The 19,454-nt window shown below is 51.2% G+C and overlaps 1 protein-coding gene across 1 annotated transcript in view; it reads right to left on the reverse strand.

The window, feature by feature from the left end:
• TG (thyroglobulin) overlaps positions 1-19,454 on the reverse strand; it is a 243,257-nt gene that overhangs the window by 7,118 nt on the left and 216,685 nt on the right. Inside the window, exons 45-46 of the mRNA XM_007940540.1 lie at positions 10,884-11,065; positions 8,172-8,279 (exon numbers count right to left, since the gene is read on the reverse strand). Coding sequence (XP_007938731.1) covers positions 8,172-8,279; positions 10,884-11,065 — 290 coding nt within the window. The remainder of the gene's footprint in view (positions 1-8,171; positions 8,280-10,883; positions 11,066-19,454) is intronic.

Raw genomic sequence — 19,454 nt, forward strand, 5'->3', positions numbered from 1 at the left:
TCCAGCATCATAGCAACACACAAAGCACACTGGAGGACAGACTGCCGGACGAGTGGTGGAGTAGACAGTGGACGGAAATGCCTCTGCAACTGGAAATTGCCATCGAAGGGGGAGTTAATGCTGCTGATGTCAGTGAACTGCTTAGCCACACACTGATGATGCCATGTGTGCATGTGTGTACACGCGTACATGTGCACGTGCGTGTGCATGTACATGTGTGCGTGTGTATGTGTGCACACATGCATGTGTGCGCACATGCATGCATGTGTGCGTGAGTGCTTTCTGTTTTAGTTTCAGGATGTGAGTGTTGTTTGGTGAGGACTGTGAACGATGAGACACGGACATTGGCTTGAACCCCATGTTACCCCTATTTGCCAATGTCTCCTGTATTGGGCTCTGAATAGGGGCTGTGGGTAACAGAGGACTGTGGCAGCACTCCTGTCAGGCACCACAGAGACTCAGGACACGCCATGCTGTGGAGGCGGGGTCTGTGCTCTGCATGGGGACTGGACCAGTGAGGTACAGCTGGGCACAGAGGAGAAAGGGCCGAAGGGGAAGTTGGTGCTGGTGCAATCACAGGCTGTGGCATTCTGGGCCTCGTGTAGCATGCAGAGAAATAAGTCCTGTGGAGAAGGGAAATGGGACTATTTCCTTGTCTAAGACACTCAAGAGTACGGAACCACTGATTACATGATTGAGAAGGCCTGTCTGTGATACAGATGTGAGGACGGAGGCCAGAGTGAAGGCTCCATTTTACGGGGAAGGGGAGCAAGGTCTGGTGGTATAACAGTGAAGGCACTTGGCTACAAACCAAAAAGGTCAGTAGTTCAAACCCATCAGCTGCTCTGCGGAAGAAAGATGAAGCAGTCTGCTTTCATAAAAATTTACAGCCTTGGAAACCCAATGGAGGTCACTATGACTAGGAATCGACTAGGTGGCAGTGAGATTGGTTCTTTTGGTTTTAAGCAGTAAGACGTTACATTTGTCTTTTAGAGAAAGCTCACCCAAGTTGAGTGGGAGGAAGACGAGAACCGAGCAACCACCAGCTCACTGCTGTTGTCCAGAGAACCGAACCCTGGCTCTTTCTACCTTATTCCTGGTCTTCCCTTTCAGCTACACTGTACATCTCAGGCCCATCTGGCTAGGCTGTGATTAGCAGAGCTCAGCCACATTCCAGCCAGCTGAGAGCTACACCCAGAGACAATTCATGACACACGCTCTCGATGTGGGCTCCGACTTCAGGGTCAGGGAGCCATCAGTCATGGAGGTTTGGGTCACTGGGCACAGGACTGAGGTGGTGAGTGCCCAGGGCTATATCTGGCTCCAGGTGATGGTAGGTGGAGGGAGTTGGGCTGAGCCTGGTGTCCCCTCATGGTGGGGACAAGGAATGGGTAGGCCCTTTCTTGATATAACCAAGCCACACTTTTGCCTAATGGAGGCCAGGTTTTCTAGTGGTAACAGGCAGAAAGGCCTGGCATTGCTGTCCATCCAACAGCATTGATCTGCGAGCTTGTGGTGTCCAGCGACTTTGTCCCTGTTGTTCCATCTGCAGGAGGAAGTTTGTTGACCTTATTCCCACTAAATACACTCCATTTCTTATCTGCAGGCAGCATCTCTAGATAACTTCCTCCCAGGGAAACAAGGGATCATGAGGGATGAAGTCCCTGGGTGTCCCAGGCGCGTCCTGCGAGGTTGAGGAACTGCTGAGGAGCTTACGGGTAGAAGCCTGGCTGAGTGCCCCCCTCAGCAAATCTCATGCGCGAAGGTTCAGATTCTGCCTATGAATTAATCAGGAGGATGCTTTACAAGCGGCTGGGCAAAGGGATTCACTATGCAATCCTTAGAAACGAGCTCCTGATTTACATTAAATACCATCCCACTTCTGGCCCCAAACGTCACCCTTGTAATATTTCCATAATTCCCTAAAGCCTGGCAGAGCGGTATGACAGTCAAAGGTTCCGCCTGCCCTGTGGGACCAGCCTGAGCTCTTGGTTATCTCCATAAACCCTGACAACTGCAGCTCGGAAAAACCTGATGCCCCCACTCACCACGTGTCCTCAGCAGCAAGGCTGCGTGCTCACCAGCAGCCAAATGTGTTTGCCATTCTAATGACACTGTTTAATTAAATTAATCAAATTCCAGGCAGATATCCCACTTTCCAGAAACCAAAGCTGGAAATACAGACCATAATTTATGTGTATGGTTTTGCAAGAAATCCAAGGGAGAGAACTCTAAAAACCTCAGCAATTTCCCACTCATGCCTTTGGCCTTGCATCAGAAGGATGAGAAGTGAATGCACGTGTTCATGGTCAATGCTGAAACAAAATGTTTAAGGTGGGCTGTGGGTGATGTTAGGTGCCGTTGAGTCTATTTCGACTGACAGTGAAGCCGTGGGACAGAGCAGAACTGCCCTGCAGGGTTTTCTAGGCTGAATGTTTACAGGCGCAGATCTCCAGGTCTTTCTCCCATGGAGCCAGTGGGGGGATGTGAACCACCAACTTTTCGATTAGCAGTTGAGTGCTCAACTGTTGTGTCACCAGGGCTCCTTATTTTCACTCTTTTTCGTAAGTTCATACTTTAATTGAACTTCCTGACTAACTGACCATCAGACCAGATAACAGGGCTTCTATTTTTTTCTTTTCTTTTTTTTTTTTTTTTGATGACCCATCAGCCACTCCTCAGAAGGAAAGGTTGGGCAATCCACTTCCATAGGGATACTGCCTTGGAAACCCAAGGAGGGGTCACTGTGAGTTGAGGTCAAGTCGACAGCATATAGCAACAATAATAAAGTGTTTTAGTGAGCTGTGTTTTGGGTGTGAATGAAGACCAATGTGCCAATGTGCATTCTACACAAGATGCCTCCTTAAACATCTCTCATGCTTCCCATCACACTCAGATAAAATACTATCTTTTCCTACTGTAGTCCACAAACTCCCATGTGATCCATAAGACAGTGCCTCTTCCTCCTCCCCTGCAGCCAGCCTCCTCTTCTCCAGGAGACTCCAGTTGCCTGGCCTCCTTCTTATCCTCAGACAGGTCTAGCTCTGTCCCACTCGGGGCCTTGTTGGATGGATGACCATTCAGTTCTTCACCAGAATCACACCTTCTCATCCCTCACTTCCCAGCTCAGATGCCACCTTCTCAGAAGGTTCTTCTGCACAGCCGATTTCAAGCAGCCTTTGGTCCTACTCACCACCAACTACAGTGCCCTAGAGTCCCTCCTTCTGAGCATCACCATCTGAGCTCACTCTGCTTGCTTCTATGTGGATGGTCTCTCCCCGTACACTATCTCTGGACAGCCATCACGCCCAGCCCCCATTACAGAGTTCATCCCAGGACAGCAGGGTCTTCTCCACCTTGCAGGCTGTACCAGCTCTAGCACCTAAAGGAGCATCTTGGGCATGGAAGATATTCTGTCAATATTTGCCAGAGAAATGAAGAGGACACATAGCATAAACCCTAACATGTCATGGGATTGGAGTGTTCAGTTTCAGAAAATGATTTATTTCTAGGTTTATTGGGAAATAGTCTTGCTAATGACACAGATTGTAGCCAGGCTGGTAGACCCAATTCAAGAATTCAACCACTTAGTATTTTCTTTGGTTTGCTAGTTCTAACAAACTCACCAAGACAGTCAACTAGAAAGATAGTACTTTGAATCTTGAATGTGAAAGTCCCCTGGGATGCATGGAAATGTCTAGAATGAAAGTGTTTTGAGTATAGAATTTATAGCTTTGCCTGGCAGGGTTGACACATGTTATAAAGGAAGAGCATCACTGCCTCTGGAGTTATCCTGGTATTTATCCTCTTGGAGCCTTATCATCCAAAGGGAAAAATAATCATAGCTGCTGGATATCAGATATCTACAACGTATCAATTGTTTAACATCCATGATCTTGAATCTTCAGCACACACTATAAACCAAAAACCAAACTCACTGCTGTCCAGTCAGACCCGACTATAGTGACCCCTCCTTGGGTTTCCGAGGCGGTATCACTATGCAAGTAGATTGCCCAACCTTCCTTCCAAGGAATGGCTGGTGGGTTTGAGCCACCAGCCTTCTGGTTAGCAGTCAAGTGCCTTAGGCACTATGCTACCAAAGCTCCTAGCACACACTATAGAGTAGATGTAATTACACCTGTTTGATAGGTGAGAAAATTGAAGTAAGAAAGCGTGCCCAGTGCGAACACCTTATAAATGGAAGAGATGGGATTGAAACCCTAGTTGGTTTAAGTCTAAAGGATGTGTTCTTCCACTATCCAGAGCTGCCACTCTCAAAATTCACCACTCCAGCATCTTATGAGACATCCAGGTGGGTGGTTAAGCCCAAGAGTTCTACTCTGCCCACCATTCAAGAGAAGCCATTCCATCCATTGGGATGTGGATATGGCATTCTAGCTCCCTGGGATGAAAAGCTTTGGAATAAGGACCCAAACACAGAACACAATTCAAGCAAGAGATTCCCTCCACAGCTTCGTCATTTGTTTCTCCATTCTCCCAACACACTATTCCTATTCTTTCCCTACAAGAAGGTGGCCCTTGATTCTAGGAGTGAAAGTCACAGACACAACCAGGGTGGGCAGGTAGAGGGCCACACTGCTCTGTGATCAATTAGCGACAGTCTAAGAAAGTGCTAATTTACTGTGTTTTATTCATCAGTGAGCGCCAGGAGAGCTAGCAGAAACGGAGGGGCAGGACAGATGGCTGGAAATGCAACTGCACATATATATTTTAAGTATGTAGATTGCAGCCAGAAATAAATGAGGAGTGTGGCAGCTCCAGGGTGAGACAGACGTCTTTTCGGGTAGAAAAGACAAAGGTGCCAGCAAGTTAAATGGGCTTGTTTCTGGGGTCCATTCATTGATCCAAGCGTCTCCTATAGTGCTGGTTGCCATTGAGCCGATTCCGACTGCTGGTGACCCCATGTGCGGAACAGAGCTGCTCAGGCCTTGTTGAGGCTGGGATGCAAAGGCAGATCACCAGGCCTTTCTTCTGAGTCCCCTGGGAGGGTTCAAACCGTCAACCTTGCAGCTAGTAGCTGAGCGCTTAACTGTTTGTGGCACCCAGGGACTGAGATGGCACCTTGCTGTGATCATGACCAGAGAGGAAACATACCCCCTGAGGGATAAGAAAGCTTGCTGATGGACAAGAGTAACAGGCTCCTCTTGGCCCTTACTGTCGGCCAGCAACGCTCCATGCACAAATCAATAACCCTCTGCTGTAGGGGCTGTTATTACCCCACTGCTCAGATAAGGAAACTGAGTCACAAAGGAGGCTAAGTCCTTTGCCTTAGTCACCAAGTCACTAAGGCTCCAGGTGGGTCTCTAGCCACAGCAGGTGGTGCCAGAGCCCCTTCTCTTAACCGTGACACTCTGCTGCCGTACAAGCAGCAGCATCACTGCCTATAAACACGTTTCCACGGCACTGAGTGTCCCTCTCCGCCAAAGACAGTAGAACACGAGAGCTGGAAGTGCCCTACCGGGACTGAGCCCAGACCTTTCTCACACCTCCCTGACCTACACAACCCGCTCATCACAGGGATTTTTATTCGACACTCAGTCTAGGAGAGGGAGCGAAGAGGCCGAGACGGTCAGTCCCTCATCTCCTGTCCCTCCTCATGGGAGCTCGGTGGGAGTGCCTCTCCCCCCCCACCCTGTCTCTCCCTCTCACAGATGGCAAAACAAAGCTCCACGCAGCGTGTACTGTTTCCTAGGCTGCTGCAGCCAAATGCCACACACGGTGCTTAGGAAAACGGACCTGTGCTGTCTGGAGGTGAGGGGTCTGCATTCAGGCTGTCGGCAGGCCAGGCTCGCTCTCTGAAGGCTCTAGAGGAAGATGCCTTCTTGTCTCTCTCAGCTGCTCGTGGCTCTGGACGCCCCGGGCTTGCAGCTGCATAATGTCAACCCTGGTCACATGGTCATCTTCCCTCTGTGTGTCTTTCTGGTGTTTTCTTTGAGGACACTGTTCAGAGGGGAGTAGAACCACCCTACTGCGTGCACTGGGACCTCATGTCATCTTAACTGACAGCATTTTCAAAGACCCTATTCCAAACAAGGTCGTGTTCCCAGCTGCAGTGGGTGGGGCTGGAACACCTCTTTTGGAGGGATATAGTGTGATCCCTAACAGACCACTTTCTACTCCAGCTTAAACTTCTCCATCTGTCAATCAGAGCGGGGTGGTTTGAATAATCAGTACAATTTCTGAGCAGCTGTGTGCAAGGAAGCTCCCTGGGCTCTGAGGGCCAGAGGGCCGAGACGATTCCAGGGCACTTTCTGAGCGTCTGATGCACAAAGGGCTTCCTTTATGGTAAAGTGTCCTGGATCTCACAGGGGCACAGAGTTTCCTTGGCAATAGAGAACTCCAAAGTGGCCATGAGAGACAGTGCAATTCCGATTCTGTCCAACAACGGCTTCTTGAGGACTACCCCAATCTCAGGTCCCAAACAGACCACCAGGTCCTGCCCCTCCGCAGCTCCCTGGCAGGCCTGTCACTTCACAAGGGAGGCCAGGGCTATAGCACTGGTCATCCTGGTGGCCTCTGTTTCGTTTCGTTGTTTTTGCCCTCACATAGGTAGCATAGTGGCTAAGGCACTTGACTGCTAAGCAGAAGGCTGGCAGTTCAAACCCACCAGCCACTCCTCAGAAGGAAGATGGGGCAATCTACTTCCGTAGTGATACTGCCTCGGAAACCCTAGGAGGGGTCACTATGAGTCGGGTCCGACTCGACAACACCTAACAACAACAACATAGTGATTGTATAGCTTCTTTTTTGCCATGGCCAATGAGTATGTATGTATGTATCAGTATGCATAGGAGTTCTGGAGGCATAGTGCTTAAGGCATTTGACTGCTAATCAGAAGGCTGTCAGTTCAAACCCACCAGCCACTCCTCAGAAAGAAGACTGGGCAATCTACTTCTGTAGAAATACCGTCTCAAAAACCTAAGGAGGGGTTGCTACGAGTCAAATCGACTCGACAGCAGTGAGTTTGGATTTAATGAGAACGTGGGTCTACCTGAGTGTGTGGGGGCTCTGCTGGTTCAGTGGAAGAGTTCTCGCCTTCTCTGTGAGAGACCCATGTCTGATTCCCAGACAAGGCTCATACACAGCCAGCACCTGCCCGTCCTCTTGTGTGAAAAGGCTTCAGCAGAGCTTCTAGACTAAGGCAGACTAGGAAGAAAGGCCTGGCAATCTACGTCCAAAACATCAGTCAATGGAAACCCCATGCAGAACCACCAGAGCAGAAACACCAAACACCCATGTATTGTGGCATCATGAAGAAGGTAACTAAGGGCACAGAACAAATCACTGGCTGGGAAATTAAGCATCTATCTCCACCTTCACTTAAAACACAGTAAAATGCTGATGTTGTTATTGTTGTTGTTGTTTTGGCCTTAACAAACAGGAGTTTATTCTCTTACAGTCTGGAGGCTTTAAGTCCAAGTTCAAAGTGCCAGGCTCTAGGTGCTGTGTGAAAGCCCCTCGACCTTGGGCTTCAGCTCTGCCTCTTGCTCCCTAAAATGTCATTTTTTAAAAAGAAAAAGAAAACCCTTCAGATCCCAAGAGTTCAATCCACAGCTGACCATGGAGATGGCACGGGACCGGTGATGGCTGGGGCTACGCCCGGTGTCACCATGAACAGGGTCTACTCAACGGTCGCCAACAGCAACAATGACAACAAAGGTGAACGCACACTTGTGAGGCTGTTGATGGGCTCGCTGCAGGCATATTCCACCCTTGCTAAAACCTCCGTCCTAGAAGGGAGGAGGGTAGGGAACCAGAAGGCAGAGCGAGCGTGTTGAGTATGGGTTCTTGAGAGCCTGGCATTTGGGAGAAGCTGCCAAGGGCTGTTCTCGGCCCAGCTCTCCAGCAGCCGCCCTGGCCGTGGGTGGCCACAGACCGCTGGATGCCAAGGTCTCTTTTCATGCCCACCCAAGCCAGACACAGGCACTGCTTTGTCCTTGGGGCATCGTGAGGAACTGCTTGGGCCTCAGACTCCTCGTATGTAAAGTAGCATATTCACTCCCACCTTGCCGACCTCACATGGATGCCGGTGTTTTCGTGAAACGTCACCTAACTTGCAGGATCTGCACATGGGAGGCACGTGTCATGGATGTAGTGATGGGGACTGCTGGCAGGTGCCATTGCTTGACAATACCCATGTGGCCCCTTACCTGCTGTGCCCGTAGCTTCGGGGAACATAGTACATGAAGACAGTCCCTCGGGCCTGCCTTGCCCAGTGCCTCGCCATGTCGATCACAGGGCAGATGATGAAGTAGTCCCTGGCGAGGGGAGGATGAGGAAAAGGAGTCTAGTTACACAAAGCTCTATGGACAACTGTGCCGGCTGAAGGCTGTCCCCAGGCTAGGGGCCCTTTGGCCACCCAGGCCCTCCCTGCATTGCCCAGGACATCTCTCCAGTGGCAGCACCACCCCCAGGTGACCAGACGGTGGGCCTGGTTGGAGGCCTTTGTCCACTCTGGTATGAGGCTGGCCACAATCACTGATGGGTGTTCACAGCAGACCTTTTAGGGTCAAGACACTCCCAGGGTAAACAGCTTCCCAAAACATCAGTTTGACTGACAGATTTAAGAGCAAGGCATTTCATAAGTACAGATATTCTCTGGAGCAGAACATAAAACGAGTGTGCATTTTCAAGGAAGACAGAGACTGCAGGGGCATTTCACGCACACGGAGCCCTCAGGCCGGTGAACCTCCATGGGGCTGAGTTTACCACCCCCCACCCCTGCCAGCCTTGAGATGTTTCTGATTGGCTGGTGGAGAACTGGGGGGTTTCTACCGATACCCTGTTGGTGGAGGCGATAGATGCTGCCAGGCATCCCACAATGGACAGGACACCCCACAACAGAGAACCACGTGGCCCCAAATGCCAGCAGGGCTGAATTTGAGGAAGGCTGCCTCGGGTGTCTAGAATTTCATGTTGCTCCCCCAATAGGGGTAACCTGGTGACTAAATACAGAAGTGCTGCCTTACTGCAGGGAGACAGCGTGTTGTGACGCCAAGTGCGTGCACTTACAGAGTGGCAGGCCTGGGCTAGAACAGGGGGACTTGCCTGACCTCAGCTGCCAGGGTTTGAATCCCACTTGCACTGCCGAATCAGGTGCATTGCTGTAGCCCCTCCGTGTCCTTGAATCTCATCCCCCAGCTGACACGTGGGGACAATGGGCCCCACTCTGCTAAGTATCGTAGTGACCAAGACTGACCACAGGTACAAACGTCACTAAGGAGCTTCAGCCACCCTTTTCTGAAGGTGATTTAAGGCCCCTGCAGATGGCCCAAATGTTTACAGAGAAGGCTACAAGGCAGGATGGGGTCAGCCACGGGGGCCCAAAAGGGCAGTGGGAGGAGCTGGATTTCACCTTTGGTTCCCTGAGGAGTTGTGAGTGTGACAGGGGTGGGATCAGACAGGAGACTACGGGGACCGAGTGTGGGCAGGAGACAGTCTGCCTCCTTCATGACGCCTTCTTGGGTTACCTACTCATCGGACCCAAGCCCCACCACAGCACACAGGTCATCCTCAAAGCCACTTCAGGTTTTCTGAGTTTGCGCTACGGTGCCATGCTGAGCCAGTCCGGACCGATGGACAAGCATCTCAGGGCCAGGGCCTCAGACATCTGTGAGTTCACAGGGTCAAGCCGAGGGCTGGGCCTCTGTAAACAGCTGTTAGCAGTTTGGTTGGAAGCTGAGCTCTTCATTAGAAGGAAGATCAAAGCCTTGCTTGTCCCCAAGACCCAAGTGGGCTGAGCTACCAGTGCTTGGGCTGGAAACCACAGCCTCCTCGTGTAGGTTCCAGGCAAGGAGGTTGATCTCTAGCCCCTTCCTGCCCTCCCCTTCCCAGCAGAGCTCAGGACAGAAAAGCCATCTGAGTCCTGACATGTGGCTCTGTCCCCAGAGACTAGATGAAACGTGGACCTCCCAAAGGGAGAGAAAACAGAGGTCACAGGGTGCTGAAACCCCCAGCCACGTTCTTCCTACTCAGAAAGGAAGCCTTGCAGAGGGACTTGAGAGCATGTCGTTGGGCCTGTGAGGGGTTCAATGGTGACATGAGAGTTGGAGTCCCAAGGCAGTCTCAGCCCCAGGCTCTTAGGAGGAGAGAACTGAACTCTGGTTGTTTCTGGAGGACCTGCCGTGAACGCGTGGAGCGCACAGCTCTCGGCCCAGGGGTGTCACGGAGCGCTGGTGGGCACTGAGTCCTGGCACTGCAGTGTGGGTGGGGTCGGTGCTGGGAGAGGAACACTCTGCCCACAGCACAGCCTGGGGGGCTGCCTTTGACCTCTTCTGGAGGGTCTAGGGTGGCTTCCCCGAGTAAGAGAAGCTGGAGCAGTAAGGGGCCGCGTGCATGTGAGTGGAGGAAACAGCCCCTCGGAAGAAGCCATGTCAGGAGCCTGGGTCTGTCCCCCTGTTCAGGCCTCGCTTTCCCTCGGTGCAAAGCAAACCCTGGCTGGACCTAGGAACTCTAAAACAGTACTGATGCCTGCTGGGCCCGGCAGCCGGCTCGGCTTTAAAGCCTCTGCTCGGCCGGGTGCAGCGGTGTTGAAACCAGGGCAGGACGAGCGTGAGGGTCGTAGTGGCTGCTGTCCGTGGATTCCCCCATGGGGTGAGGGCCCTAAGTTCACATACGCTTTGCTGAGTTCCCCCAGTTGAACACAGCGGGTGCCTCTGGCAAGCACGCCGTCTCTATCCTGAGAAGAACCGGCAGCAGGGCCTACCCCACCTATCCCCCGGCAAGTGTTCACCACACTCCGTAGAGGAGCAAACGATGATGTGGGAAACAAGCCAGAGTCCCTCAACCACCCCCTTGCTCATGGTCTGAAGGCCAACTGCACTCTCACCAGGCGGCCGAGGACCCCACCCTCTGCTGCTCACCGGGTGGCGTTCTCCAGGGCCCGGGAGAAGGAGGCGTAATCGTCCACGGAGTGCTCCAGGGAGTAATACCACGTCGCGGCAGCCACCACGCTGGGGTCCGCATCCTCGCCACCCAGGGAGTTCTGCAGTGCCTGGTAGAAGGCCGTTTTGCTGCTGGTCCTACCCTGACTTTCTTCAAATTGCTGAAAGAGAGATACCCCCAGTTCCCCAGTCAGATTCTAGAAGGCCCAAGTCAGCATGACTCAAATCCTTGACCTAGAATTTTCTCTCTGGGAGCTTGAGGCAGGGGTGGGCATGGTGTTAAGCACAAGGTGCTGGAGGCAGACTGCCTGGGTCTGAACCCCAGCTCTAACTGGCTTGCCTTAAGCAAGCTGCTCAGCTCTCTCTGCCTCAGTTTCCTGTCTGAACAATGGGGACAGTACGGGGACCCTCTGCATAGGTTATTAAAAGCCAGCACCAGGTATCAGCACAGTAACCGAGAGTGACCTCATGGATACCGTGGTAGAACTGTGCTCCACAGAGGTTTCAGCGGCTGGGTTTTCCAAAGTACATCATCAGGCTTCTGCCAAGGTCCCTCTGGGCAGATTCAAACCCCAACCTTCAGGTTAGCAGTTAGTGCATTACTGTTTGTATCACCCGGGACTCCACAGGGCATCTTGTAAGGACCAAAGGGCCTATTGCATGTGAACTACTTAAAAGGATGCCCAGCACTTAGTAAGTGCTCCAAAATGATAGCCAACTGATACCGGTTCCTGTGCCTGCCGTCACTCCCTCTACGTGGGGTGCTGTCTCAAACGGCTCGTGGGTGGCCACGACCTGGTTTTGTTAGGAGAGCTGCATTCTCTGACTCAGTCATTCAGCACATGACGTTTTTATGTCCACTTCTACACTGCTACACACAGTCTCCATTCGGGCCAACTGCTCGCCAGGCCGGGGAACCAGCGGGAGTATGCTGCTCGTTCCAGTGGGCGGAGATGGAAAATAAGCGAAGAATGGGCAGTTCACTGGGGGCAGGAGCCATGAAGGAAAGAGCGGTAGACGGTCAGGAAGGACGTGCAGCTGTCTGGACGGCAGGGTCCAGATGGGCACGCCATTCATGCACTCACTCCCTCCCACCGTCACCCCAGTGACTTCCGGCTGCTGCACCTAGAGCGTACCACGCCCCTCCCGAGGCCTCAGCTTCCTCGGCTCCGAGGACCAGGCCCAGCAGAGCACCTACAGGCAGCTCCAGAGCAGAAGGCTTAGACTCCGCGTTCAGCCCTCGCAAGGCCCACGCTGTGTGTTTACATATTTCTAGAATCTTACGTAAACTGGGAGATGTGCTTAATCGCGGGCGCTGGCATGTTTACATTGGTTCTCTAAACATTCCCAACCATGCAGGGCCTGTGAGTGGAATTCAGTCAGTAGCCCCTCCCGGGTGGACAGCTTAGACGTCTACCAGCCGACCCTGGGGCCAGAGCTGATGCTGCTGGCTGACCTCCTACAAAAAGCCTGGGCCACAGCCACGGAATAACTGACCACAGCAGGTCCGCAGGCAACTGCACACCAGCACTGGGGAGCCAGGGCTCGACCAGGAGACGTTTTTCTTCTATCCATACTGTTTGATTTCCTGGGAAAAAGTCTGAGGCAAACACGGCACATTAATGTCTGTTAAATCTGAAGAGTGAAGACATGGGTTGTATTCTAGTGACCTGCGGATATTTTTACCCACAGTCTGCAATAAAAACCAAAACCAAACTCACTGCCATCGAGTCGTTTCCGACTCATAGTGACCCCTATTGGGTTTCCAAGGCTGTAAGTCTTTACGGAAGTAGACTGCCCAGTCTTCCTTCTGTGAAGCAGCTGGTGGGTTTAAACCACTGACCTTCCTCGTAGCAGTCAAGTGCCTTATCCACTATGCCACCAGAGCTCCTAAGACAGGTAATTTACACATACATGGGTGCATGTGGATGAACACACTCCTGAAATAACACCCACAGACATGCTCAGTTTCACCACATACAATACATCCCAGAACTTCTATTCCAGTCGAATGTGGTCTAGTCTGGAAACACTTGCCTGCAATCCATTATGCTGATTTTACAACCTAGTAATGAGTCAGTAAGGAATTCTGGTGCTATAGTGGTTAAAGCATTTGGTTGCTAACCAAAAGATTGGGGGTTCAAGCCCCCTAGTGGCTCTGAGGGAGAAAGATGAGGCAGTCTGCTCTTGTAAAGAATTACAACCTTGGAAACCCCAACGGGGGCTGCTATGAGTCAGACTCTACTCAATGGCAGTGAATTTGGTTTTCTAATGAGCCAATACCCATAGTTTGGGGCAAAACATGCATTGTATTACTCTATTCTTTTCTGAGTGTTAGAATATTTTGTAACATCAACAAAAGAGCTAAAACAGTGACCTCCAACATGTCTCCAAACTTTGTGCCAAACATTTCACGTCTGTGTCTCACTGAAGCTTCAGAATAACCATGTGAAGTAGGCATCAGGTTATCCCACTTGATATACCTTTATTCTAAGGTTCAGAGACTCTAAACACATCACTTTGGGTCACACAGATAGGGGCATAAGCCGGGACTGACCCCAGGTCTGACTGATGGCAAATGTCAGACCCTTTCCCCCAGCTATAACTTAACCACGACCATGACCTCTTCTAAGGACAAGACTACAGGGAGGCACCTCAGTCAAACAGCAGGATGGAAAGCCTGCCTTCTGGGTGCTCGGTCCAGTGGAGAAGAGCATTGAGTGTGGGATCAAAGTTTAGGGTTTGAGTCCTAACTGCCAATTGTTGAGGGGCCTGAGAAAAGACATCTGCCCCTCCCTGAGACTCAGATCTTTAAAATGGGTCTGATGATATTGACGCAGGCCCTTCTTTATTTCTCATGAGGATGAAGTGAGTGAAGCAGTGTGAAAATGATCTGTCATCTGCAAGGTGCTCTACTGTAAGTTGTGGATGGGTTTTTGGAAGCAAAGTGGATGCTGGCTAAGAGGGGCCAGCAGGTCTCAGTGCAAGGAGCAAGGGCCCTAGAGCCAGCAACTCCAGGCTTGGATCACATCTCCTCCACTCCCCAGCTGTGTGGCTTTGGGCCAGTCACTTACTCTCTCTGACCCTCAGGTTCCTCCCATACAAAAATGAAGACAATCCCACCCCTAGTGCTGTCTTGAGAATTAGAATGATGTTTTGAAGCACCCAGCTCCAAGTCAGGCATATAGCATTTAATCACCTAGACCTACCTGTTTGCATTAATTGTGGGTTTCACTGGTTTCAATTAGAAACCTGAAGGCTGAACCGAGGCCCCAAACCACTGTGTTCAAATGAGGAAATTATTCAGAGCTGGGGTGTGTGCCCATCTGCATGGGAGGAAGCTGTGTCTTGTCTTAGTTCTATCCTCATTCCTTTCCATGAAGAAGAAGGAAGTTCTTGCACAACCGTGCAAGACAGCACAGTGGCTGGTCACTCTGTCGTGTGTCAAAATGCTTTGCTCCTTTGTGCTCAGCTCAGCGCTGGGGCAAGGGCCTTGGTCAAGGAGTAAGGGCCAAGATGAGTGGAGCCAGAAGCAGTAAAGCTCAAGGGCATATTCTGGGCACAGGTATTGTATGAAGGAACTTGTCAAGTCCTCCTCCCACACCAGGCACTGGGTGGGCCTAAAACCCAGGGACAGTGCAGAAGTGGACGGAAGGTTCAGTCATGGGAGAAGGGTAGGGTACGGGGACCAGGGGACCAGTGGCGTTGGATTGAGTGTCCTCAGGCTGCTTTGCCAAGGAGCTCTGGTGGTGTAGTGGGTAAGGCATTTGGCTGCTAACCAAAATGTCAGTGGATTGAACCCACCAGTCGGCTTCCGTAAAGATTTACAGCCTTGGAAACTCAATGGGGGTCACTATGAATCAAAATCAACTTGGTGGCAGTGAGTTTGTTTTTTGCTTGGGCTGCTTTGTCATTTGGGAGTCCCTGCTGCTGTTGAGTAGATTCTGACTCCCAGCGCTCTGACAGGACAGAGCAGAGCTGCCCCACAAGATTTCCAAGGCTGTGCTCTTTACATGGAAGCAGACTGCCACATCTTTTTTCCCATGGAGTGCCTGGTGGGCCCAATGCTGTGCCAGCAGGGTCCCTTTGGGAGGCATGATCCTCCCTCAGTTCCTGACATGAGGTGGTCACAGTGAGCTCTGAGTTCCAGCACCAATTGTGCTCGCTATTCACTGTGCAAACTCAGGGAGGTGGCACACCATCATGGGATGCTAGCCTTTCATTCTATGGCACAATGGGTCACCGTGAATTGGGGTCCAGCTCAATGGCAGCAATCCACAACAATGGTCCCTGTGAGATGCTGTGGCCAGCATTTAGATGAAGACCTTAGGGAGTGGGTCAACATGGACCGAGGAATGCCCACAGGACAGTGTGATCCAATGCCAGGTGGTATAGTCCATATGTGTCCACTGCTCCAGAAACACCAAGGAGCAGAGGGGCAGGGACTGCTTGCAGCCTCCAGTTCAGTATGGCACCAACCAGCCAGTAGGTGCTCAGTAGTAACATGCATTAGATGAGTGAATAGAGGAAGCACTGCCACTGTAGATGGAAGGGTTCTAAAGCCAAACCTTTTGGGTTCAAATCCTAGAGTTAGATGCTAGCTTTGCTACTTATTAGCTGCATGACCTTGGGCAAGTTACTCTTTGTTTCCTCAGCTGTAAACTGAGTACAATAATATTACCCTCTTCATAAAACTGTCATGAGGGCTAAATAAGATTATAGCTATGAAGTTTTTAGCACCCTGTCCATTGTTATTATTATTAGATATTTCTAGATGCAACCTTGTACTTGGTTGAAATGGTCCAGGGTACGCCATGTCTTAAAGAAAGAGGCTTGGAGAGGGCTTGTCCCATTGGCTGTGGGTCCAAACACTTGGAGCCTTCTTCCAAATTGCTGTGGAATGTGACTGACTCACCTAAAGGACACAGGCCCCTTCAATTGTTCCCCAGAAACCCTTTCTACAATGAAGTAGCTTTTAAGAATAGCAGGGTGCCAAGCCCTGTTGTTGTTGTTATGTGCCGTTGAGTCGGCCCCGACTCATAGCGACCCCTCCTTGGGTTTCCGAGGCAGTATCACTACAGAAGTAGGATTGCCCAACCTTCCTTCCGAGGAGTGGCTGGTGGGTTTGAACCGCCAGCCATCTGGTTAGCAGGCAAGTGTCTTAGCCACTATGCTACCAGAGCTCCCGTGCCAAGCCCTAGGCATTGCTAAAAGAAGCCTCTTAGACATCAAGGTCAACTGGCACAACATGGTCCACAAAGACAATGCTCTACATCCTACTTTGATGAGTAGCAACTGGGATCTTCAAAGTTACAGCCATCTATGATACAACTAACTATTTGTCTCTCCCCATCCTGAGCAAAGAAGAGTGAAGAAAATCAAAGGCACATGGAAACAATTAGTCCAAAGGACTAATGGACCATCTGAACGAGCCTAGATCAGAAGAACTAGATGGTGCCTGGCTACCACCTCCAACTGCTCTGAAAGGAATCACATTAGAAGGTCCTGGATAGAGTGGGAGAAAAATATGGAACAAAACTCAAAATCATAAAAAAGACCAGGCTTACTGCTTGGATAGAGACTAATGTAACCCCCAAGACTGTTGTCCTTCGTAATCCTTCAGACCTGCAACTAAACTCACTCCTGAACCTGCATTTCCAGTCAAACAACAGACAAGTTTACAAGGTGAACAATAACTCTAGGAAGGTACACATTCTTTAAAACAATCAACTATTCAAAGTCCAAGGGCCAGCATCTCCCCTGAACAAAGCTGAGAAGGCAGGAAGGGTCAGGAGACAAGGAGGAATGGAATCAAGAAACACAGAGAGAAAGCAGGAGGAGTGATGTTACATTGAGGGACCACAACCAATGTGTGTGGATTGTTGAATGGAAAACTAACCTACTCTGTAAACTTACACTCAAATCACAATAAAAAGCTTTTCAGAATTTTAAAAAGGAAAGGAGTGCCTCTTACATAAAGCAGTCCAAATACTTCACAGCTCGGAAGCTGAGGGAGGGTATCCAGGGAGGGTATCCATGAGATTGAGCTTCAGCTTCCTGTGTTCAGGGGATATGAGCAGCTGAGAGCAGCTGGGTGTGGCCTTCACTGCCAGTCAGTGTTCTGAAGATGCTATGTGTGGACCATGTCCCCATGGGACATGTGGGGATGCAGAGAGCATGTTCTCGGCAGGCCCTGGAACCCACATCGACCTATTCTTGGCATGGACCAGGAGCACAGACGCTGCTGCTGGTTTAATTAGGGAGTCAGCAGGGGTGCCAGGGCCACCACGTGACTCCACCACAGGCATCCATAAGCTGTAACTACAGGCCAGGACTTCAGTAAGGAGCTATCGAGGACACATCCTGTGTATAAGGGACAGTCACCAAAATGCCCTAAAGAGAAGAGCGAGCCCTCGGAGCACAGAACTGTGTGAAGGGCTACACAGAGGCCCAGCCTTCCCCTGTGAAGGTGAAGGTAGCCTTGAGTGCCTGTGGCCCAGTGGGTCAAGCACAGAATTAGACAGACACCCAGGACCAGGTCCAAATCCTGCCTTGTGTGTGAGCTCAGGCCATCCATCCACAGTGAGTAAACTTATTCAGTGAATATTCATTCCTCTCTCTGCCTCCATGTCAGACCTGTAAAATGGGGTCGATGTTAGATTCCAGTGAACTAATGATCATGAAGGCACTGATTTAAGTTTAATGCCAAGCCCATTTTCAGCGGGGTTTTTGGAGTAAGATAGACTAGGAAGAAAAGCCTGGTAGTCTCCTGAAAATCAGCAATGGGATCCCTGTGGATCACAACAGAATATTGTCCCACATGGTGCTGGAAGATGAGCCCCTGCCCCCAGGTGGGAAGGCTTTCGAACGACACAGTGGCCACGGCAGCGGTTATCAGTGACTGTGAAGATGGTACCAGGCAGCCCTTCAGTCTGTTGGATTTAGGGTCACCATGAGTCGGGGCCCACGCGATGGCACCTGATAACAACAAAATGACAGATTCCTGGGGGATAAACATTACTTTTCTGTCAGCTCTTGCTAGTAGTTTATTTAAAACTAGGAACAATAAGGCAGGTGATAGATGTTTCCACACTCACCCCACTTTATCATCAAGCACCTACCATGTGCCAGGAATAGCCTAGACATCTGAGAAGCACCAGTGAGCAAAGAGACCAAGTCCTGTGCCCTTGTGGAGCTAGCCCAGTGAGGCACCAGTGATGACCAGCGTGTCCCAGTAATGGAGACTGTGAGGCCCCGGGAACCAGCAGGAAGACTACTAGAGCAGGGGAGGGAGCTGGGGGGCTGGCTGGGTGAGGGCCACTGTCATTAACAGGTCCTTGGGTGGCCTCATGGAGGAATGGAGGAGAAGCAGGTTAGGCATGAAGACAGCTGGGGGAGGGGGAACAAGGAAGCCAGGGTGGTTGGTGGTGGAGAGGCCAAGGGCAGAGGGGCAGGAGGGGTGAATGGCTGGTATGTCCCACCCCACCCCCCTTTGCTTCAGGAGGGGTTGAGACAAGGGCTTCTCCATTAGGATCTGCCGACCCCACCAGAGAGGAAGGCCTAAGTGGGGCAGGGGAGGGCAGGCCAGTGATGTCTTGAATGGGCCCCATCAGCTGCACAAGGCTCCGGTGAGGAGCCACCTACTGCTTCTTACTGGTTTCCCTCTGCCGCCGGGACAACCCCAGAATGGCTCTTTCAGACCCTGACTAATCCTTGGAGGGTCCTTCACCTCAACAGAGTCCCTTCCCTCCTCTGGGACCCAGAGCCCCACCCTCTCTCTGAGGTGGGGGCCTCCCCTTCTTCAGTGCTTCCTGGACAAACTGGCCTCTGTCTTTAGCAGCTTCAGTGTGTAGCTCTCCATGACTAGCCCCGCTGAGAGCCCAGATGTAAATCCTGAGGTCTCCGAGGAGAGTCTGCCTGTGTCACAGCTGCCTTTTCCACCCAGAGTTTGTACTCAGTGAGCACGTCCACACCGTCTCCACCGACTCTTCCCTCACATACTCCTCTGATCCCCAGCCCCTCCCCAGCTGCCCTCCCCAAGGTCACTGATGACATTGACCCCAATGGACTCTCCTCACTCCCCATATTCCAGACTTCCGGGGCCTCTGTCCCTGCCCTCCTGCCCTTCTGACACACTCTCCTCCCTGGACATGGTGACCCCATGGACTTGCTCACTGTGAAACCCTCTTCTGTTGTCTCTGCTCCCTCTTAGATGCTGGGTCCCCCAACTGCCACCATCCCACCTTCCTCCTTTGTCTTGTCCACTGTGCTCTTGGGGCAGTACCATCTCCTCCTTTAACACAAACTGGAAGCTAAAGAGTCTTACATCTCTCTCCAGCCTGAAACCAGACTTTCAAATTAACGGTCGACCATCTCCTGGAAATCTCTCAGGCCCCTCAAACTCAACATGTACCAATCTACTTTCCATGTGTGCATCACCTCGCCTCCAGAGCCTTCTCCTCCTATTTTCCTATGTTCAGTGACTGAGACAGCACCCAGCCACCTGATGGAAAAGAGTTATTTCCTGACCCTTCCTGCCCATCTTCTCCA

This window comes from Orycteropus afer, unplaced genomic scaffold (assembly GCF_000298275.1).
Source record: "Orycteropus afer afer isolate SDZICR_OR568_19922 unplaced genomic scaffold, OryAfe1.0 scaffold00069, whole genome shotgun sequence".
Taxonomy (NCBI): domain Eukaryota; kingdom Metazoa; phylum Chordata; class Mammalia; order Tubulidentata; family Orycteropodidae; genus Orycteropus; species Orycteropus afer.